Source organism: Oryzias latipes, chromosome 1, assembly GCF_002234675.1.
Source record: "Oryzias latipes chromosome 1, ASM223467v1".
Taxonomy (NCBI): domain Eukaryota; kingdom Metazoa; phylum Chordata; class Actinopteri; order Beloniformes; family Adrianichthyidae; genus Oryzias; species Oryzias latipes.
The window spans coordinates 28156892-28179768 of NC_019859.2; the positions used below are offsets into that span (position 1 = coordinate 28156892).

General features: G+C 40.7%; 2 protein-coding genes across 5 annotated transcripts; both read left to right on the top strand.

Moving 5' to 3' along the window:
- The first annotated feature begins 552 nt into the window (after positions 1 to 552).
- b3gntl1 (UDP-GlcNAc:betaGal beta-1,3-N-acetylglucosaminyltransferase like 1) lies at positions 553 to 15043 on the top strand. Of its 4 annotated transcripts, XR_002874052.1 has the most exons (13): positions 553 to 837; positions 2421 to 2537; positions 2680 to 2779; positions 4753 to 4817; positions 4927 to 4992; positions 5118 to 5213; positions 7198 to 7293; positions 7406 to 7530; positions 8642 to 8777; positions 9571 to 9639; positions 9742 to 9816; positions 12235 to 14151; positions 14187 to 15043. XR_002874052.1 is itself a non-coding variant. In XM_023959480.1 (12 exons), exons 1-12 carry the CDS (start codon positions 748 to 750, stop codon positions 12313 to 12315), a joined length of 1116 nt encoding a protein of 371 aa, XP_023815248.1. In that variant the 5' UTR covers positions 553 to 747; the 3' UTR covers positions 12316 to 15043. The 4 variants fall into 4 exon arrangements, 3 of the variants coding, with proteins under 3 accessions (XP_023815248.1, XP_023815256.1, XP_023815253.1); XM_023959480.1 differs by having other exon boundaries at positions 12235 to 15043; XM_023959488.1 differs by having other exon boundaries at positions 554 to 830; positions 12235 to 15043.
- Positions 15044 to 16055: 1012 nt separating this feature from the next.
- Positions 16056 to 20021, top strand: LOC101172557 (GTPase IMAP family member 7). The gene is made up of 3 exons (XM_004066150.4): positions 16056 to 16470; positions 16596 to 16658; positions 19028 to 20021. Exons 1-3 carry the CDS (start codon positions 16461 to 16463, stop codon positions 19957 to 19959), a joined length of 1005 nt encoding a protein of 334 aa, XP_004066198.1. The 5' UTR covers positions 16056 to 16460; the 3' UTR covers positions 19960 to 20021.
- Positions 20022 to 22877: the final 2856 nt, after the last annotated feature.

Genomic DNA, 22877 nt, shown 5'->3' on the forward strand with positions numbered 1-22877 from the left:
AAATTTGTTTAAAAGGAAATATTTTTTTGAAAATAATATAGTTGTAAGTAGGATTGCAGTTTTATTTGTCTTTTATAATTTATTTTTTATATTTTATCTGAAGTGAAAAAAGTAAAAGCACATTCACATCAAACATATAATAAGAAAAACATTTTTTTTAAAACTAACAATTCATTTTGTGCATTATATTATATTGTTGTCGATAATAAATTAAAGCAAAAAAAACAAACTAAAGAGCTGATTGGAAGCTGAAAGTCAGTCCTTTTTAGTGAGAAGAAACAGTTCTCTATAAAAGTCAGAATTCCCATCAAGAAAATAAAACGGTTTATTGAATTGAAAGGAATTATAAAAATTATTCGGGATTTTTAATGATTTTTATTATAAGATTTTATAAAATGCAATAATGATCTACTCAGATAAACCTGACTTTTTTTCTCTTTTTGTTCTGACCAATCATAGCACGAGCTGACTTGGTTTGGGCAGGGGGGGATTTAGTGATTGACAGCAATGCTGAGCGAATGGGGTCCCTGATTGTGTTTTCCAGCAGCCAATCAGCGTCCTCCTTTTCTTGTTTCAGGAAGTTGTCAAACGTGCGGTGAGCTTAAAATGACTTGATAGCAGAGTGTCCTGTTGTTTCATGCGCGCAAACAGCTGCCTAAGTTTCCAACTCGAGAGCTCGTGAACATTCACGAACTGAAGGAGGGCTTGCGCCAGCCGCAATATCACTGTAGTTGCAGGCAGGGCCTGATGGAGGCGCAACCACGAGTTGGAGAGGAGCAGACTGGAGACAGTGGGACGCAGAGGAGCTCCGTAGACGTGGTGCGAGCGAGGTGGGAGGTGGGGGTGCGCCAGAGGCTGGTCTATAAAAGACAAACTTCATTATAGTTTTATTTTATTTTTTTTTATCTGCACGACTTTTCCAAACGGAGAGGCCAGATACCCAAGTGACGGATATGACGTCAATCTGTAGTACTTGTTGTGACTACAAAGCGTGAACTGTCGTTCCAATATGTAAACATTCATCAACAAAATGTGTTTCTTGTATGGAAAAGATTCAAATCTTCGCTCGAATTACTTCAGCCGTGTTTTTAATTAATCCGTAGAACTCTCACAGCTAGAAAAGAGGAAAGTCTTTTGTGATCAGTCGCGGACTTAACCATTCTTAGCCCCTTCAAACGCTGTGATCGAAAAGACTTGTGGGATTGAATTATGGTCAGTCATTTCAGAGAAGAAACTCTGTTTCCTCCTCTAAAGGGGACAATAAAGTGCTCTGGACGATCTTTCTGTTTTGGAACACTGTCACTTTAGTTATTGACTGATAGAGATGAAGTAACGGAGTAATCTCCTTCATGGATCAAGTTCACTGAGGTAGTAGTCACATGCTCTATGAAAAGATGTTTAGGAATCTATTAAACCTGAGGACACCCAAAAAAATCTTAACAAAATTATGGATCAGAGCTGGGGGTTTTTCTGTTTTTATTTTTATTATTATTATTATCATCATTTTTTGTTATTGTTAAAGGAAACTCTTGAAATAATACCAGAGCCGTTCTTTGGGATTCTCCAACATGTTTAGTGAGATTTTACTGAACTACTCAAATCCACAACAGGATCCACAACAATGGTTTCATATTTCATAGCTCTTTGTTCTCGCGGTTGAAACCAGAGAGACACTAAAGTTTCATGAAAGACTATGAGCCCCTGATGGAATAAAATAGAAGTCATTCCAGCCTTTAGCATGGACCACTAACATTTAAAAAGTGTTTTAATTTATTAATAATCTTACTATTATTTTTTTTATTACACAAAATAAAAACCTGTCATTTTCTAAAAAAAGGTTTCTTCAGAGTGGCAGTAATGCATCAGAAATTCATCTCTGATGGAATGAGCCTGCTTTCAGTCACCGTCATACAGTTTTGAGGCAGATGCCAGCTCAGACAAGGAAAACAAAGACGTACATGGATCTATTTATCCACAAGTGGATGCTTCAGAATGGAGCAGGACAGCTGGTAGTCTGTTGTTAGTATTTCGTATGTAACAACTCCAATTTTTTCCATAGGCATTTTTTTCATCCACTAATTCAAGAAATTCTCAGAAATGTAATTTTAGGCTTAGTTTTCTGTAGACATGTCCCCCATCATTGGAAAAACTATAACAGGCAGTGTGCAAAAACCATCACAGGCATCGAAATCAAAGTCATTAAAAAGCAGTTAAAGTGAGAAAACCAGTTAAAACTTATATGTTTTGATTTGAAGACCATATAGTTTTAGATAGTAGTCAATGATTTTGACTACTCGAGGAAATGAGTTCCCCATGTCCCCATGGTGCTGAGAAAGAGGGACAGTCTAGTGCAAAGGGAGGATGAGGGTTCTGTATTTCAAAAAACTGATCCTACCTCTGTATATGTCTGCTGCCCTCAGAGCATCATCATGCCGGTCTACAATGCCTTCAGCTGGCTGGACCAGTGTCTGCAGGGCATTTACCAGCAGGACTTCAGTGGATCCATGGAGCTGTCCGTGTTTGACGATGCCAGCACAGTGTGTGACCCCATGAACACATTTGTGCATGTTGTGTTTTATCATGTTTAAATATGTTTGTGTGTGTGTTTGTTTGTGCATTTGTGTGTACCGACTTGTGAGACTGGCCCTTTATCACATAAAACACATGTTTCTGTTTCAGGACGACTCCATGGCAGTTTTGGAGGCCTGGAGGGACAGGCTGGAGGCGAGGGGAGTGGCCGTGGTGGTTTCAGGTCACAAATCAGCACGGCCCATGGGAGGTGAGGGGACTCCAGACTCAGCTAGAGATTTGGTCCGACGATGAGGTTTTTCTTTTTAGAGAAAAACTGAGAGTTTGGCAAGTTCCAAAACGTCCGTTTTTCCTAAAGGAAGGGTTCTCGTTGATGTTTGTACAGAAACCTTTGTTTTAATAGGAAGATATGTTCCTTTGTGCAGTGTAACATGTCCACAAACAGTTTTACACCTGCAAACCTATTTTTAGCATCTGGGGGGAAAAAACTTGAAAGTACAGAATCATTCTGGATGCTTTTGTACATTAGTTTGTCCCTGCAGAAAAGAGATTTGTGGCTGTAAAAACAGTAGCCAGGATGCTGGAGCCTATCCCAGCTACACGTTCACATCTAGGGAACTTGTTACGTCTTCAGAAATATTTTTGAAAGGTACATAAACATGCACAAGTGTTCTTGCTTCAAGTACACACACACGGATCTCTATATACTCAAACTTGGGTTACAACCTCAGACCATTTAATCTGAACTAATCAATCAATTAGAACCTTTGGTCAACAATCAATCACAACTGAACTTCTTACTAGGCAATCACATTGGAAAAGGGTTGTAATGGTCAAGCCAGAGTCACACTCACCTGTATGTGGTTGTTGTGGGTTTTTGGGTTGTCCTGGGCCATAGAGGGTTGTAGAGAGGAGCAGACGCATCGTAAGGAGAGGCATGTCTTGCAGCTCTCTTGAGGCTAGAATGGCCAGCTCAAGTGACCTAATGAAAAATGGAATGAACGGTTGTTGTGTGTGTGCTAAGTACATAATGAAGAAGTTGTATTAATAATGTAAGTTACACAAACTTATGGCACACGGGTGATGCTGTTGTACGGTGCCCTCGTGTTGCCGTTAGTAAGGTGTGAGTGCTGGCTCCTTACTGATTGCACAAATGCTGCACACACACACGGGACATGCAAATAATATGTGACTGTGGGACACCTGTCCTACAGGCACAAACCTTATTGTCTAATTTCCTCATTTTTAACAGTCAGGCTGCAGAGCAGAGCGTCCCTGATCACTTAAACAGCACTAACACACCCCCTGTGCAGGGTTTGGGGTGGTGGTTTAGGAAATGAAAAATCTGTTTTATGGAATAGGTTTGTGTAAATAACATTTTCCATACAGACATTTCACAATACAGTCACCACACACAACAATCATACTTTCCATTTTCATGACATCTCTTAAGGTGGCCACACGAACTTCAAGGAGGGAACTGCAACACCCCTGTGCTCGCTTTAAGGTGCAAGCGCTCCTGTAAGACCCTCCATTAGCCTAGAAAACCCAAAACCCACAGCACCTTACAGGTGAACCCCACTTACAGATGCCTGTGACTAAGCCTTTGTCTGGTCTGGATTTGACTCTGTATCCTCTTAGAAGTGCTGGAAACATCTTTGCTGAGCCCTTGGAATTTCAATTTATTTGTTTAAAGGATAAGGCCCTTGAGATGTGTCATCTCGTTTTCAAGGGGGTCCTCAGGAACCCCTCTGGAACGGGTTAATAGATTTGGGATTTATAACTGAGTCTGGTTTGATTGAAGTCTGTACACTTTTGGAGCAGAATAATAAATAACAACTGTAAAAGAAGAATTCTCACTTCAGTTTTTAAAGATTAGCCATCCTTTTGAACAGCGTTTAGCAGAACCAGAATTAGATTATAATTCCTAACAGATGGCAAATGTTCAGGGATCCTCAGCTTGGCCTGCTTTCTGTTCTGTCACAGCTAAAAGGACTCATTTATTTTTGTCTTTCTTATTACAAATGTTCCATCGTTTCTCCATCTTTGTTTCTTCTCTGTCCTCTCAGACATCAACCTGCCATTACAGATTGCAGCCTGTAATAACTATTATTACTTATTAAAAAACATGGACTGACTTGGTCTAAAACCATCATAATGAGTCTGGCTCAGTAAAACTCACACACATGTACACAAATGCACACATTGTTGTTTGTCTTTCAGTGGGACACTCAAAGAACCAAGCTGTGGCTCAGAGCTCTGGGGAATTCTTGTGCTTTCAAGATTCGGTTGGTTTTACACTTCACAGCTTGTCAGATTTTATCCATAGTGCCTGTTTGTTTGTGCACATTTAAACATTTGTTGACATTTTTGCAAGTAACAATGTGGTTCTTGCAGGACGACATCATGCTGCCCCAGAGAGTCCGTCTGCAGTTTGAATCCTCCCTCCTTCATCCAAACTCTGTAAGTTCTCGAGTTTGTTCAACATAACCCACAGCCTCATCTGTCCTGCTCTCCATCTGTAATTGTTTGGAAAGAATGAGATCTTCCTGAAACTTCTCTGACTGAGTGGTGTGTCTTCATCACAGCTGATTGGCAGCAGAATCTCCAGGCTGCCACAGGGATCCACGGAGCGTTACACTCGCTGGATCAACTCTCTGACCCCAGATCAGCTCCAGACCCAGGTGACCAGAGGGGGGCTTCAACCTAGTGTGCCCATGTGGTGCATGTGTGTAACTGTGTCAGGTCACAGCAAGGTTCTGCTGGTCAAGATCAAACAGAGGAAAGTTGGGATCCACAACCTAAAAGAACCTCTGATTAAGACTTGTATAGATCCGGGGAATCTTTTCCATGAAGACGTCAGGAAAGGAAACAGGAGCTTTGACTGTAAGGTTGAGGTGCTGCTAACGGTGGGGAATCTCTGGGAAACGGTTAGTTTGGGAGCCTCAGCTCAGACATTTCACATGCAGCAGGACTTAACAGCCTCAGATCTACAGCAGGAAGAAGCAGGTTACAGAGATTCCTTTCAAAGCATTATTAGAATCTGGAATTTTAGGTTGGGGGGTGAAGCAGTTTCATGGTTTAAAGCACAGTTGTTTAAATTGAGGCGTGGCGGATAAATGCATGTAAGCTTAAGCTCTGAAGAGGATGTTGTTTAGGATTTTCATGACTGGACTCATGTCGCACCCAAAGCCATTACCTAGGAACATAATGCCTGGTGGTGAAGAGTTCAGTGGTAATCAGGGGTGGGGACTTGGACTTGAGGCTCTGACTTTAGTCACACTTAAAGCTCACATTTAGAGACTTGACTTAAAGTTTTGAAGAATGTTAATTTGTTTATTCTTATTGTTTTGGTCCAGTTGTTGCTTTCTGGTCTAAAAGTAAAGGTTCTATTTACAACACTTTTGCATTGATCATTTAGAAAAGCCAACTGCTTTTTTTGTGACTCCACAAGTTAATAAAGTAGTTTTATGACAACTTATGACAGTGAAAGATTCGTTTACAGGTTTAAGAACTTGACTTGGAGCCACCACTTAAGACTTGATACTTGATTTGAAATTAAATCCAGAGACTTTGAACTTGACTTACACTTGCAATAAAGGGGCTTGTGAACATCCCTGGTGATAATGGATAAAGTTTGGAAACGGTTACCTTTACAATGACCAATAAACCTTCTGTGTCCACTGATCATGGCAGGAGCACTGTCTCCCACTAATACCAGCTTTTCTAGCTAAACCTTTATTTTACTGATGTATTTCTGATTCTGATTTATCTTTGTGAAAAACTCTATGTTCCAGATATCAACTCTCCTCTTAGTTTCCTTTAGGGGTCAGAAGTTCCTCTGTGGTAAAATGTTCTCCATCAGTAAAAACCCCATCAACTGCCCTATACTGCTGCAATCCACAAACCGATCACATTAGGTACCAAACCATCTGCACTTTGTCAGATTTGGGTCCAGATGATTAAAAAAGATCCCAGATAAATGCAACACCCAACTGACCGTTGTAGGAGTCCCAGTTTGACATCAGAGGGAGTGAAAATTGCAGAGTCTCCATATTGCTCGCCTTTATTAACCCAGTTTTCACATTCATCACCATTGCTTCTATGAAATATTCCAGATGTGGAAATGCCTTCTTTTTATGTGTTGCTTTCAATGAGGTTCTGCTTGCTCTTTGCCAGCTTTTAAAAGGTTTTGTAAACAAAAACAGATCTGCCTTTTGTTCACACGGCTTTTCTTGTCATAATGTGAGGCGTGTCGTTAGCATGACAGCGTCATTCTGATATGTCACTCAAAACTGTGTGTCCTTGATATCGCCACAGTTCCCCACAAATACTGCAAATGTGACTGACGGTCCCAGAAATGGGAACTCATTCTTATTCACTCTGAACACCATGTTTTCTATCTGTTTTCTGCCATCTTCTAATTTAGACTAACTTAATATGAGCTTTGCTGGAATGTTTTTTAGTTGTCATTTTCAATTTTATGTCAATGCAACTGTGATTTAAAAAAGCACATAAATTAGAAACATTAGATGAAGTGATCACAGTGATCACGGTGGGACTAAAGGGGTTGTTTTCAGAACAGGGGTGCCAGCGACTCATGGTCCTTCTGAGCAACCTGGTGCCCATGGAAACCCTGTTTCTAATCTGACCCCTCTGCGCTTTCAGGCCTTCACGTCTCATGGACCCACAGTTGTCATGCCAACCTGGTTCTGCTCACGGAAACTGTTCCAGAAAGTCGGACCATTCAACGAAGGAGGAAAGGTAAACTTTTTTATAGGAAGAAAAGAATCTTTCCAATCTCTGCCTTAGAACCTAATTACTGCTAGACATCTGTATGGTCCACCCACCTGATCAGGATCCTCTATGTCTTCAGGGAGTCCCAGAGGACCTACTCTTCTTTTATCAGCACCTCCGTCAAGGAGGAAGTCTGGTCAGGGTCAATGAGTGCCTGTTGGTTTATCGATACCACGAGGAAGCCGCCACCCACTCTGTGACAGAGTCAGTGTCAGGATCCACACACGTACACACAAAAACTCATGCTGACACTCACTGGAAGACACACACAAACAAACAAAGATCAGACACACACGGGCAGACGGTTTAAAAAAAAAAAAGGCACACTCCCTTGCAGGCTAACACACTTACTGACAGACAAACACACAGACATAGAGACGACACACAAAGACAAAAACACTCACAGATTGACACACACCCTGCAAAATGGGAAACACTCAAAAGACAGACACACCCTCTCAAAGAAAGACCCATTTACACAGACGGAAACAACAAATACAGACCCACACACAAAATCATACACAAACGGAAAACATGTAAACAGATGCATTTGACACACACAGGAAAACACAGAGAGTACTACAACACTCACACAGAGACACACCCACACATACACACAGACAAATACATACACACAAACAATAAAAACACCCCCACAGACAGACACAAACACTCTCACAGACCGACATACACACTCTCAAACGCACACACTTGTCTATAAAGGGAATCAGGAATCGTGCTGCATAGAAAGGCTTTTGTGGAGCTGACCCCAACCCTTACCTGTGGGGTAGGGGGGGTGCAGGAGCAGGGACCTGTTGGTTCAGGATCTGCTGCTCCTCGTCACAGTGAGCACTTGCCTGCCCACATCGAAAAACCTGAGACAGTTTTTGAAATAAACTACAGTGTTACCTAGATTATCGCGGGAGCTAGTTTCTAAAAATAACCTGCGATAACTGAAATTCACAAAGTACAATAAAGATGTTTTAAGGCTGGAAAACTCGTCACCACACACTTTTCTCAAGCATGAAGATTTTCATACTTTTATGTTGTTTAAACTCTCAAAAGTTCAAACCTTCATAGAAAAACTAAATCCTATTTAAAGAAGGAAAAACAGAGGATCTGCTCACAATTAGAGATTTATGTCGATTTGAAAAACTCAATGTTTTCTGGACAAAAGACGAGATGTAGAGGTGACTAAGTGACAATGTCAAAAAGCAGTCATAGAGGAGAACACAGTGTCACAGAATGTAATCAAATAAACAAAAAAAGGATCTTTTTTGTGAAAAATGTATTTTCTTTACGTTGCTGATCCCAGGGAAACCATGTGGAAGCTGCGCTTGGACTTCCTGCAGGAGAGAGTTCTCAGCCAGTGGGAGCACTTCACCATATGGAGCGCTGGTAAACAGGGGCGTAAACTGTTTCGGAGTCTGAGCCCCTCTACCCAGAGGAAAGTATGTCCACTCCTCATGTCAAGCACGTTATTTCATCCACACACTCATGCCTCATCATGTTGTGGGCAAGGATAATGGAAGTTACACACACGTATGACGTACGGGCGCCGCTGTTGTATGCTGCCCTAACACCACTCTCTAGTTATTAGTAAGGTGCGCTTGCTGGCTCCTTACTGACCATGTGCCATTGCATGGTGTGTTCATGTGATACAGAAATCCCCATAGAATGCCCAAAGGACACCCAGACAAACTGCACTCTAATTTCCTAAATTCTAACTGTCAGACTGCAGGCAAGGACCGTCCACTTATCCCATGAACAGCACTAGTGGACCGCTGGCGCTGTGTGCAGGGCTCAGGGGATTGAAAAATGAAAAATCTATACGACACGCCTGTGTCTCAACTACTTTATCCTTACTCTTACGTGTTAGTGTTCCCTATGACCTTTTGCCCGCATCATGCCCTTTAAAAAAAAGTGCATGAAAATGTTCGCCCTAAAATTAGCAGAGCGATCTATGATTTTGATATTACCTGAATTCTCCATACATGTTTATGCGTTTTGCACCCGCAGACAGCCCGTATCCACCCGTAAGGGCTGTTGTGGCATAGGCAATAGTGGATTAGTGGGTTTTTTTCTGTGAGTAGTACTGATGTGGTGTTTCTTCAGAAATACTCCATCACCCCCAGACTCTTGTGTGATATTTCTGTGGTCATGTTGACATTAAGTTCTTGCTTCAGTGTTTGGTTGTATTAAAGAATGTGTGAGTCTGTGTTTACCTGTGTTGTGTTGCATCAGGTCAGAGCGTTCTGTGACGTGGATGTGAAAAAGATCAAGAGAGGTTTTTATACATATGAGGAGTCCCAGGTAAGACATAGGCCATTAGATGAAGAGTGTTTTACTTTGACAATCCAATTCCCATCCTGATCTCAGAGTTTACCCCAGTTCTTCATGTTGATGTTCCTCCAGGAAAGACCCAAACCCAGAGTCCCGGTTCTGGACTTCAGAGAAGCCTGTGGACCCTTCATTATCTGTGTGAAGCTGGTGAGCTTCTTTATTATGTATCTCTTCAGCTCAGTAAAGGAGGCTGTGTGCTTAGAAGAAGTGGGTGGAGCCAAAAGGCTGATCTTTGGGCACATGGTTTGTGTGGAAACATCAACTGTTTTAAGTTTGTTGTTTTGCTCCATGCATAACTGCACACAATAAATAAATTCAGTAAGATGTTCTTTGAAACAGAGACCCCCACACAGGATCTGAAACAAAACAGTCATGTTTAAAACAGTAAAGAATGTGTGAAGAAACTGTTAGAGATGAAAAATATAAAATTAAAAGTAAAAGAATTTAAAGAAAAAGTTCATTTAAAAATAATTACAGTTTCTAATGAAAGTTTATTTTACATAAAATTTGTTTCTCAAAAATGTTCCAGTTTTTAACATCAAAACTCACATTTTAGTTAAAGACTCACTCTGATGAAAAACATATTTGTGTTTTTAACATGTTCTTGTGGTATTTTGTGGTATGAGGGAGGCCATTTCTTAACAAATTTAAGCTTAAAGTTGTATTTCTGTATCAAAATCGTTGTGAATCAGGAGCAGAAGAAAATATGAAAAAGATCTTATTTGTGACCTTGTCCAAACTGGCATCTGGCTCAAAACTGTATGAGTGGATAGCTACAGTATTGCACTTTTGTTAGGTTGGGGGTGTGAGGGGCTATAACTTAGTGGTGTAAACACTAGCTTACAGTTTTGGGCAGAAGTTCTCAGGAGTCCTGCCAAAAAACTCAAAGGCAAATTTCTGATAAACTGCTGCCTCTCTGCAGAAACTACAGTGGGGTAAAAAAGTATTTAGTCATCCACCAGTTGTGCAAGTTCTCCCACCTGAAAAGATGAGAGAGGCCTGGAATTTTCATCATAGGTAAACCTCAACTATGAGAGATGAAATAAGAAAAACAAATCTAGAAATTACATTGTCGGATTTTTAAAGAATTTCTTTGTAAATTATGGTGGAAAATAAGTATTTGTCTCCTGCAAACAAGCAAGATCTCTGGCTCTCACAGACCTGTAACTTCTTCTGCTTCAGGATCCTCTGTCCTCCTGTTGTTACCTGTATTAATGGCACCTGTTTGAACTGGTTATCTATATAAAAGACACCTGTCCATAACCTCCAACAGTCACTCTCCAAACTCCACTATGGCCAAGACCAAAGAGCTGTCTAAGGACACCAGAAACCAAATTGTTGACCTGCACCAGGCTGGAAGACTGAATGTGCAATAGGTAAGCAGCTTGGTGTGAAGAAATCAACTGTGGGAACAAAATGATCAGTATTTGATGATCACAAGAACAGTGAGCAAAGAATCCCAAAACCACACGGGGAGACCTAGTGATTGACCTGCAGAGAGCTGGGACCAAAGTAACAAAGGCTACCATCAGTAACACACTACACTGCCAGGTACACAAATCCTGCAGTGCCAGACGTGTCACCCTGCTAAAGCCAGATCATGTGCAGGCACAGTAAGTTTACTAGAGAGCGTTTGGATGATCCAGAAGAGGATTGGGAGAATGTCCTACGGTCAGATGAAACCAAAATAGAACTTTTTGGTAAGAACTCTACTTGTCTTGTTTGGAGGAGAAAGACTGCAGAGTTACATCCAAAGACCACCAAAAACTACTGTAAAGCATGGGGGTGGAAACATCATGCTTTGGGGCTGTTTTTCAGCAAAGGCACCAGGACGACTGATCTGTGTAAAGGAAAGAATGAATGGGGCCATGTATAGTGAAAACTTCCTTCCATCAGGGCATTGAAGATGAAACATGGCTGGGTCTTTTCACAAACACACTGCCCGGGTAACAAAGGAGTGGCTTCATAAGAAGCATTTCAAGGTCCTGGAGTGACCTCGTCAGTCTCCAGATCTCAACCCCATAGAAAATCTCTGGAGGGAGTTGAAAGTCTGTGTTGCCCAGCGACAGCTCCAAAACATCACTGCTCTAGAGGAGATCTGCATGGAGGAATGGACCAAAATACCAGCAACAGTTTGTAAAAACATCGTGAAGACTAACAGAAAATGTTTGACTGCTGTCACTGACATCAAAGGGTGAATAACAAAGCATTGAGATTAACTTTTGTTATTGACCAAATACTTATTTTTCACCATAATTTACAAAAAATTACAAATCAGACATTGTGATTTTCTGGATTTTGTTCCCATTTTGTCTCTCTTGGTTGAGGTTTACCTATGATAAAAATTACAAGCCTCTCTCGCCTTGTTTAGTTGGAGAACTTGCACAATTGGTGGCTGACTAAATACTTTTTACCCCACTGTAACCTAGAATCATGGATCATGACTTTTAAAGTTTTTTTTTTTTTAAATAATACATTTTAATAAAAAATTGGTTGGCTTCATTCCAGACTGGAAACATCTTCATCATGAAGGCAGCTGTGCTCCTCATTATTTTTCTTTTGCAGGACATGACGGGGGGTGAGCTGGAGGAGAACCTCAGCTCTCTGCACTTGAAGGAGGGAATTGATTATTATCACTTCAGCTGAATGAGGAGTCGTGGGGGCCACCGGAAATGGACTTCCTTAAAACAACATTTCAGTTTGTATGTCATGAGGGCCTTTTAGTTTATTTCCTTATGAAAACATGTATTATGTTTATGTTAACTATTTTTATAATATAAGTAAGCCTTCGCCCACAAGTGGCCGGGATAGGCTCCAGCAGCCCCGTGACCCTGAAAGGGATAGAACGGATTAGAGGATGGAAAAAAAAAATGAAGTAAATAAGTATATCTTTATTTTTAAAGCACTTTTCTCAGAGAGTGACTCACGAAGTATTTGACAAAGTTAAAATAAAACCAGAGAAACAAAACAAAATTAAAGCCACGAGCGGCGTTGTATAGACGCTACCCGCCCTCGCTGCCCGCCTCCATGCATCACTTGCCGCCTAGGTCTAAGTGCCACCGCTGCTCACACCACCCACCTTTGACCCGACCTCACTTGCTGGGACGCAACCCTGCACCTCAAACTCCCCCTTCATTTTGGCGCAGAAACTGCCTGAAAGGCGAGGTCTCCCCTGGTTTTAAAACGAGCTTTTGAGAACATAAAATAACATGCAGGAGTGTAGGGAGTTAAGAGGTTAGAAATATAGTGCGGGGTTTGTCTGTGCAAGGCTCTAAAAATTCAAGTTAAAATCTATCCTGAATGAAATGGGAAGCCAATGTAGCAAAAAAAGCGAAGGAGTGACATCAGTTTGCTTATTGATGCCAGTTACTAACATTGCTTTAGATAGAGACTTTTAAGAGATATTGTGTTAACACAAGTCAAAAGAGTTACAGTAGTCCAAACGAGAAGAGATAAAAGCATGAATGATAAGCTCAGGGTCAGACTGCAATCAAATTGTTGTCAGTTGAGCCAAGTTTCTCAGCTGATAAAAACTGTTTTTTACTTGGAGCTTGGATGGAGGTTTTACCATCGTGGCCAAAAGTTTTAAAAATTACATAAATGTTGGTTTTTAATGGTTTGGAAGCTTTGTGGATTGAAGCTTTGCCTTTGTTACCAACTTCAATCATTAAATATCTTATACCGATGATTGGTGGGATGATAGAGATATCCAGAGACAATATTGTAAAGTCTATACTCAACAAATATGCAGATGAGAAAATTCAGTATGTGTTCTCTCCAAGGGAAGTGTTCATTGTTCAGAGATTACTGCACTCCACTGTATACGGCTCCTCTGTGGTGGAATTATGGACGTGGACATTCTGTAGATTCATAGTGGCCCATAATGAGGCCTTTAGGCTTCTGCTACAGTGGTGGTACAGAGCCAGTCAGCTGTTTGTGGATGCTCACACCTCCACCTGTGAGGCACTACTACGTCATCTTACCTACAGTCTCATGGAGCGCCTGGACAAGTCTAAAAATGTAATTATAAAGTTTAGGGCTGATGCCTGAAGAAGCTCACGCCGCTTGACCTCCACCTTGAGAAAGCACTGGGTACAGAGATTACACTCTGTTTAAATGGCTGTTAATTGTGGTTCTCTTTTTGAATGTTCTGTTTGTCTGTCTTCTTTTATGGACCGCTTCTCAGTCTGAAATAAAGTGACTTATGAATTGGAAAAATTGCTTCTTAAGTTTTTATAACAGTAATCTGCATATACTCCAGTATGTTATGAAGAGTGATCACATGAAGTCTTTCTTTGCCATGAAAATGAATTTAATTCCGAAAAAAAACTTTCCACTGCATTTCATTGCTGCCATTTAAGGACCTGCTGAGATCATTTCACTAATTGTCTTGCACACTTCTTCCCCCTTACCTCCATCCCTGCATCCACCCTCAGCCTGGAAACCTTTGCGGTGAAACCTCATGTTGGTCTTCTTCACCAGGTTCTTCACTTCCTCCACACTCTGTGAGCTTGCAGTGTGGCCACAAGTCAGATAAGGAGAGTGTTGATCAGGAGCAGAGGAAAAAAACTCAGAAAATACACTGGGCAGGCCATAAGCTCCCTGCTCCACTTCATTTTAATGCATCCAGTTGCAGACAAATAGATCCATGAACGTCTTTGTTTTCCTTATCCAAACTGGCACTCTTTCAGGGGCCACAGTGTTTAGGCTGCAGAGGGACAGGCCATCGTAGAAGTATGGAAGGAAAAGGACAGGTTTTGAGTAGTTGAGAAGCAGGAAAAATTCTTAACCCTGCCCAAAAGTCTAGGCCAAAGTTGTAATAACATTTGTTTTATTTAAATAAGTTCTTTGTTTTGTCTTTCGAAGTTGTTTGCCTTGTCTCTTGTACTTTTCATTCTTACAAATGTGGGGTGTTGGTGGAAGACTTTAGTGACAATAAAATGCTTCATTTTGTGCAGTTGATTGCTTTTTGACGTCAGGATCATATCTGGAACAAATTGAGATTTTTGTCTCCAGTTGGTTTACATAGGAAGATCAGATCAAACATCTCCCATTAGAAGAGAACGTCCACCAAGCACTAACCTGCTAGACCAAACAACGGACCTGGCTCGGGAGTTGGACCTCATGTTTTTTATGTTTTCACGAGAGGCCTTCGACTTGTACAGTGCTTGTTCTGGCTTATAACTTCATACTTGTCAGCTAAGGGAAACCCTACGGCAGGGTTTGGGAAACTACGATCATATGCTAAACGATTGGATTTAGCCAGCAAAACAGGGATAAATTATATTGTTATTCCCTATTGATGTTTTACTTTCCTCTGGCATCTTCCCTTACATGGTGCTCTACAAATAAACTGACATTTAAGATGCAAAAAGGGATTGTTTTGTTGTTTTTCTTATGTTCATGTGTGGTTTCTGAGTCAGACACTCGTTTTTCCCGATCATTCAATCAGAAAATAACTATGAGCTATTGTTTTCCCTGAGGGACATCAACCTGTTGGTGCAACTGGCACAAAAATGAGAACAAAAGCCACAGTTTTAGAATAAAAGCTCTAAAAAAAATTTATTTTTTAAATATATGCACTCATTTTTAATCAAGATGACACCGTCTTTTCATCCAGATTCCATGTTATGTCTTTCTATTGTCAAATCAAACTTTATTTATAAAGCACTTAAAGCAAAACACAAAGTGCTTTACATTGAAACAAAACAAAATAAATAATAAAATAACAAGCATTAAAATTAAAATAAGCACAAAATTAAAAAAAAAAAAAAATAGGGGCCCCCTCCCCATACTTACACACAGCCCCCACTCTTTTCACACCTCCCACCCCCTAACTGATGGGGAAAGACAATAAGAAATAGGCTGAGCATAAAAACAAGATGTTGGAAAACACTAATAATTGGAACCTCCCTCTCTGAACTGCTGCATAACCAGCCAAATGCAGCATCACAGGCGGGGACCGGGATTGTGAGGTGGTTTACCAAAACTTTCCTCGCATCTGCTCCTGGTCCGGCCCTTCTGTCAAACTGTAGAGCTCTCTGTGGCCCACGAGTCAAACAGTTTGTCCACCCATGCCTACAGGGACATTTGCCCTAGACAGCCTGCCTCCAAGAAGCACTCCTCCTCCTAAATCTCCAACAATGAGATGGCTGTACATATAGGGGTGTGTCTGACGTCATAGATTTGAAACATTTGTCATCTCTTATAGTTTGGAAAGATGATTGATGACATTTGTCGCTTTTTGTTGCTGGTTTAAAGTAGCCGAGGCCAGTTGTACTAGTAGACAAAGGAACTCGGTTTCTTCCAAAAAAGGCAGTGTCTGTGTTATGGAGTGGGCGTGTCCTGAGGCTGGGATTGTTGTTTCCTGTTGTGTTGACCCAAACTTGTTCCCTTGCATGACCTCACACATCTCCCTCACAGGAAGGATGTGATGCCTTCTCACACGCCCCCAAACACACATACAGAGATTTACTTAAACAGGTAAACAGGTAGCCATCATTAAAGCATTTCTTTAAAATAAAAAGTCAACAAACTCCAACGGTTTGAATGCTGGTTTGGCCTTGCACACGATGACATCATTTAGGCCTCTCACACAGAGTCATACCCTGCAGGTTCCTCAGTTATACAGGCATCGTAAAGACAATGCAAGGAAATGGGAAGCCCCCAGAACAGAGTTGGACTTCCAGAAGTTTTCCTGAGCATCGATGTGAATCCTAAGCAGCTGCAGCACAAAATTGAGTCACGTTCCAGGTCCGTTAAAAGGTGAAAAACAAGGTGGATTCGGAGTAATGGCTGAAGGTAAGACTGAACTGAAGAATGGAGTCAGAGTGAGACATGAGACAGAAAGAGGGGAAGAGTGTGGAGTCGGACAACGAGGAGAATAAGTAAATGATTATTTTGCATGTGTCTCGTGTTAACATCAGAAATACAGCTGAGAGAAAAGAGGAGTCTTCGCTCAGACGGGTGTGGTCTGCACAACTTTGATGGTAAGCTTCTTCTTTCTTTTTTAAAGGTTTTTCTTCATCGTTCATCTGAATTCAACAGTCAAGTAAACATCAGGCAAGCTGTTTTTATTTATTTATTTTCGAATTTTAGTGGTAAATAACCACTCCTAAAGATTCTCAGCTGCTTTTCTGACGGAGCCGTTTTTCTGGTTCTGGATCTGAATTCAAAATAACCTGTAGTGCAAAATCTGAATTTCAAGAAAGTAAAAAGATCTTTTTTTAAATATTGTCTTATTTTCTGGTTTACAAGTAAAAAAATAATTCTATCAATAACAAAATCATCTTAGTTGAAGAAAACATGTATTTGTGACAATTTCTTAAAATTAAAATTCCTGGTAAAACCATCTTTCTCACCCAAATGGCAGATTTTATTACTGATTTGAAGAAAATCTGCTAATGGGCTGAGAATTTTTGACTGCTTTCTAATGGGGCTGTGTTTGCAGTGTACATATTTCCTTAAAAGCTACAAGTAAGAATCATGTAACTCTCTTGTTTGAAATGTTTATTGGTATTTTTAGCCAATGTGTTTTGTTGTTGGTAACATTTTGTTCTGTTTTCTCTTCTAAAATACTAACAGGAAATACCTAAAAAAATGTTACTTTACAGTTTAAAACGATCTTCGAATCAGAATATAAGAAAACAAAACACAGATGAACATAATAAAAATTCAAAAATACTATTGAAATAAATGCAAACAAAACTAGACAAAGGATGTATAAGATAAGTGTTAAACTTTTGTTAAATTTTAAAACAATTTAATCAAGAAAATGCTTTTATCTTTGGAGTATTCATTAATTAGGAAAGATTTTGGGGTTAACTCGGTCAATGCCTCTTTTGTTTCTTTCCCTGCATACATGTTGGACTGCACTATTTTGTACGAACGTTGTTTTGTCTTTTATCACCGTCCCCTCTTCATCTCCTTGTTTTATTATCATGGTCTGGGTGAATACGTGATTCTGATTGGCTGCAGGGTGTCCAGTGAAAAGTGATGGTTGACACCTCAAAAAGCAGTTCTGGTCACATAGCCGGAATGTTCTATATTATTGTGCTGATCTGATGACCAGTTGGTAACTGGAACAACAGAAACTTGGAACATAAGTGGACATACATTATTCCAGAGTTCATCACAACAGCACAAAAGATTTCTGTCCTTCAGATTTCACCATCATCAGCAATGTTGCCTTTCATTTTAAACAGTTTGTTGCCTGTCTTTCTGTCTTGCTTACTTCATTGCTTGATACAGAGTAAATATGTGTTTATAAATAATTGTATTATTAACTAATGAAACAACTTGTGTGTTTGCTCAAACGCTTTTAGTGATCGGAGTTGTGGGTGTTATCTATAATTTGTGGACTTGGTTTCTTTTAAACAAACTTTTGCTTAATCCTCTGGACAAAAACCAACAGTGAGAGGTGAACTTTCTGTATAAAAGGATGCTTTGTATCACTCAACATGATGTTTAGCACTTTCCTCTGCTAGTTTGTCTTTATAAACCTGCTGCAGGCTCTGTAGCTGTTGCCAAGATAATGCATTGCACCACATGTAAAATGGTACACTTCCATGAAAAATGATTAAAACTTCAAAAATAACAAGATTAAAGGATTATTATTAGTTTTTTCATAAGTGACCATGGTATAGGCAGGATAATGCCCTTTGAGTTGTCCATTTTCAGATATTAATACACTTCAAAGCGGAAGTGGAAGCAACCATCCTCCACTTCCGATTGGACGGTTGTCTGCATCGTCCATTCATTTCTGATAATGGACACTTCATCTGGCATTATCCCTTACTTATAGAATCCCTTATTCACTGCTTTCACCTCACCATAACAGTAAAACTATGGATGGTGAACTGACTGAGCTTCCTAATTCCTTTGGAGGGAGTGTTTACCGGTTGGTTTGTACATGACTGTGACATATGGTAGCAGACTACCACAGACCCCAATAAGCTCCACTCACATCTTAAGAAACCACCATAGACAAACAGACCATGAACAATCCAATAAATCTCTATGGACCCAGTTAGACCCCTGCAGATCATTGTAGAACTCAATGGATTTGCCTAGACCCCTATAGCTTCTTATAGATCCACCAAAACTCAAATAGACACTATGTTTTTGCAGACCTCTGCAGACTCATGTCTACCCACGGACTTTTGTGAATCTCTACAAAGGAATGTAGATCTACATATGTTCCTGTAGACCTCAACTGATTCATGCAGAGTAGACCTTTGCAGATCCTTGTAGACTCCATAGACTTATGTTGACCCCTATTGACTCCTATAAACTCCTGTAAACTCTAACAGACCGCCAAAAACTTATTTTTGACTTCAGTCTTGTCTGTCTCCTACAGCTCTGGATCTGTCTGGAGGTTTGAGGATTGTCCTTGTTGGAAAGACCGGATCAGGGAAAAGTGCCACAGGAAACACCCTTCTCGGCAGAGCTGCCTTTAAGGAGGACCCCAGCCCACTTTCCGTGACCAAACACTGTCAGACTCAGACTGGGGAGGTTGATGGGACTGTGATCCATGTGGTTGACACCCCGGGGCTGTTTGACACGGGGATTACAGAGGAAGACCTGAAGAGCAGAATAGAGGAGTGTGTGAAGATGTCTTTGCCTGGCCCTCACGCCTTCCTTCTAGTGATCAGGCTGGGGGTCAGGTTCACAGAGGAGGAAAGAAATGCGGTCAAATGGATCCAGGAAAACTTTGGCGACGACGCCTCAATGTACACCATCATGCTGTTTACGTGCAAGGACCAGGGCAAAGCTGACAATGCCTTAAAGGAGTGCAAGGAGCTGCGCAGGCTCTCCATCACCTTCGGGCGCCGATATCATTCCTTCAACAACAACGATGCAGACGATCGCTTGCAGGTCACCGAGCTGATCCACATGATCAAGGAGATGGTGCAGGACAATGGTGGGAAGCACTACACCAATGAAATGTATGAGAAAGCTCAGAAAAAGCTGAGGGAAGAGGAGGAGCGGAGGAGGCAAGAGGAGGAGGCCCAGAGACTGGAAGAGAGGAAAATGTGGGATGCAGAGCGAGAGAAACAGCAGGAACAGAGAGAAAAGAAGAAGAAGGTCAAAAGGAAGAACGTTCGAGTGGCAGCGGCTGCTGCAGTGGTGCTGGTGTTTGCCGGGGTGGTGATTGCAGTGGGCGCTGACACCACCGTGGCTCTGGCTTTAGGAGCTCCCGCTCTGCTTCTAGGTGTCCTTTGTGGCTTAGCTGCCATTTCCATGTGGAAAGGTCTGAATTGCAAAGCTAAAAGGAATGTGGCTGTGTGATAGTGAACAATGATCCCGCATGACAGCAGACTATGAAGTAAACATACTGTTTAAAATACAAACTATCGTCTCTGTTTTCTTTCATATTTTTTGTTGGTTTCTTCTCATAATATCTCCTAAGTTTAAAGGAGAAACTGCAGAAACTACAATATCAAATAAGAGCTTTGTGGATGTTGGCGGGTGACAAAGGGAGGTGGAAACAATGGAGAGCATCCTCTGGGAGCAAATCTATTTTTACTTCTGCGCAAACACTGATGTTAATTTGTGTTCAATGATTAAAAAAACAGCAACATCAAAAAACATGGGAGAAAATAGGAGAAAACATCCAAGTAATGTATTTTTTATTCTTCAGAGATAAAAAAAAAGAATACATTATTAAATAAATGAAATGTTCTAGTCTCACTTTCTTTCTGCTACATTTTTCCTTTGGCAAAATAGCATTTATCAACAAGATAAGAATGCTTTTTAGTAGTTTTATTGAAGTGTTCTGGAAGAAACACTAGTCACTAGGAGGAGTATGGTGGCCCTGAAGCGCAATCACGCCAATATTTGGGTCACAACAACAATTTAAAAAAGATAAAGCAGAAACATTTTATTTTAGAAATCAAAACAAAATTCCAGAAAGGTCAAAAGAAAGTTTCAGAAGTCAAGATAAATATTTAAAAAAAAAACACACAATAAAAACCTGATGAAGGGAAGTGCAATGGGACTTCACTGATGATTGGATGATGAAGTTTGTCCATCAAAATGTTTTTTAACATTTTCATTTTGATTTCGGGAAACAATTTGGTTTCTGAAACATTTTTGTTGCTTTTGTTTTTTAGGAGTTTCTAAAAAAGTAATGTTTTTATTGCTTATTTAACTTTTTTAATTGTGGTTGTGATCTTTTTTCCATTGAGGGATTTATTTGCGGGATTTGCACTTCAGGGCCACCAAAGAGGAAAGAACAAAAAACAGAAGTGGACCAAATACCTAGAAAACACACACACACAAACACACACACACACACACACACACACAGATCCAACAGCTGCTCACTTAGCCCTGCTGTTGTCCAAAAGTGAAATCTGCTAGTCCCACTTAGTCCCTGACTTCAGATTCACACTGAGGCTGTTTTATTTCCTCCAAACACACAAACGTTACGGCCTTTGCTCTCTTTGGCCCGTGGGAAGTCTGCCTGCTGTCAGACCTGCATCAAAGTTCATCGGCGAGTGAACAGAAACATTTGAAAGAGGTCCAGATTTATTTTGTTTGGTCCAAAGCAGAGTTCAGGTGAGGTTCCACATCTGCCTGGATCGGACCAGGATCAGACCAGAAGCAAACCTGCCAGAGTGAATGATGTAAGACAGAGGAACTACAGCAGGTCCAGATGTGGTAACAACTTCAATCACAGCAGATTTAAGCTGGTTTGAGCTGAAATTTTAGTCTCGGTCTGCTGTTCATCTGAAGTTGTTCATGTTTTTTCTATATTTTTTTCAATTAAAAGCATCTGTGCAGTGCATCAGATTAGTTAGATAAGTGACTTTGTTTTTAGACTTAGACTTTTCTCCGCTTTTAGATTAACGGTAAAGTCCTATTAGCTGCTATGCACCAAGGTGTTTGATATTTCTTTTTCACATTTGACCCCTCCCCTGGGGAAGCAGTGAGCTGCAGACAGACAGGCTCGGGAACCATTTGGTGGTTTAAATCCCCAATCCAACGCCTTAACAATGAGTGCCTGACAGGGAGGCATTGGGTCCCATTTCATGAATCTTAGGTATGACTTGGCCATGGATCTGAGCCCACGACTTTCCAATTCCAGGGCAGACACTACCACAAGCCCACTGAGCTGGCCAATGGCTGTGGGGTTCAAACTCCTAAAGGATCCTTAAAACCCACTGCCATTCATCATGATCACTGTCTCTGCACTTGCTGCAAGGACCTGCTCTTTGCTGACAGCAAACACTGCAGAATCAGCAGCTTAACCTGCTGCAGCCATAACTGCACTTTCAGCTTGACCTCCTGCAGCACCAATCACAAACAGGGCTGTGTTCCTAACTCTCTGTGCCTGCTTATACATGCCAAAGATGCACTACCTTCATTCCTTTTCATTGCTTTGTCTATTTGTGGACCAGATTGGTGTCATTTTCCTTTTAGGTGTTGTCAAAACCAATGTAGCCAGCTCTACGTGCAGCTGCCAGGTCCTGCAGATCAGCTTTTCTGCTCAGAGACTGCGACGTGGTTTGACTGAGCCCAGTGGGTGGTTTTCAAATTAAATGTCCACGTCTAAAAGCTCAGGGAAACTCCCGGGATAAGGTTTTGCCCTTCACAGACCCTGTCTTCACCAGCTGATGACTCTCGGCTCCCTGAAAAGGTGAAAAGCAAACTTTAGCTTTTCCCCTATTTCAAATAAGATTTGTGTTCACTTTAGTTACAATCCACCACATGCTGACAGACCCCTAACCCTAAAATAAAGTTAAAAAAAACATCATTTAGAGTGTTTATGGTTGAGGGGAAAAATAAACAATATAAAAATGAGTTGTCTATCATTTTTATCTTTTGGCAAAAACTGAGAAATAAATAGTGATTCCTCCACAGTTTTCTCATTTTCTGAAGTCCTGTTTGAACAATTTTTTTGAGCTGGAACCCCAATTTATGTAATAAACACTCAAAACCAATTAAACAGTGGGCCCTGAAACAATATTCTATGAAATTTGAACTTTTTGAACAAAATTATGGAAATGAAAACACTTTTCCACGATAATTTATTTTTTGGAAAGGGTCTGTAAAAGAATAGCAATATAAAATGTTGTTCCAAGGCGTTGAAGAAATTGAGAGCTGCAAAACCATCTTTGAACCTCTGATAGTTAGCAGAAAAGAAAATTCCAAACAAGCACACAAAAAAAAGATGTGCGTTATTGCATCAATTTACCACGTTG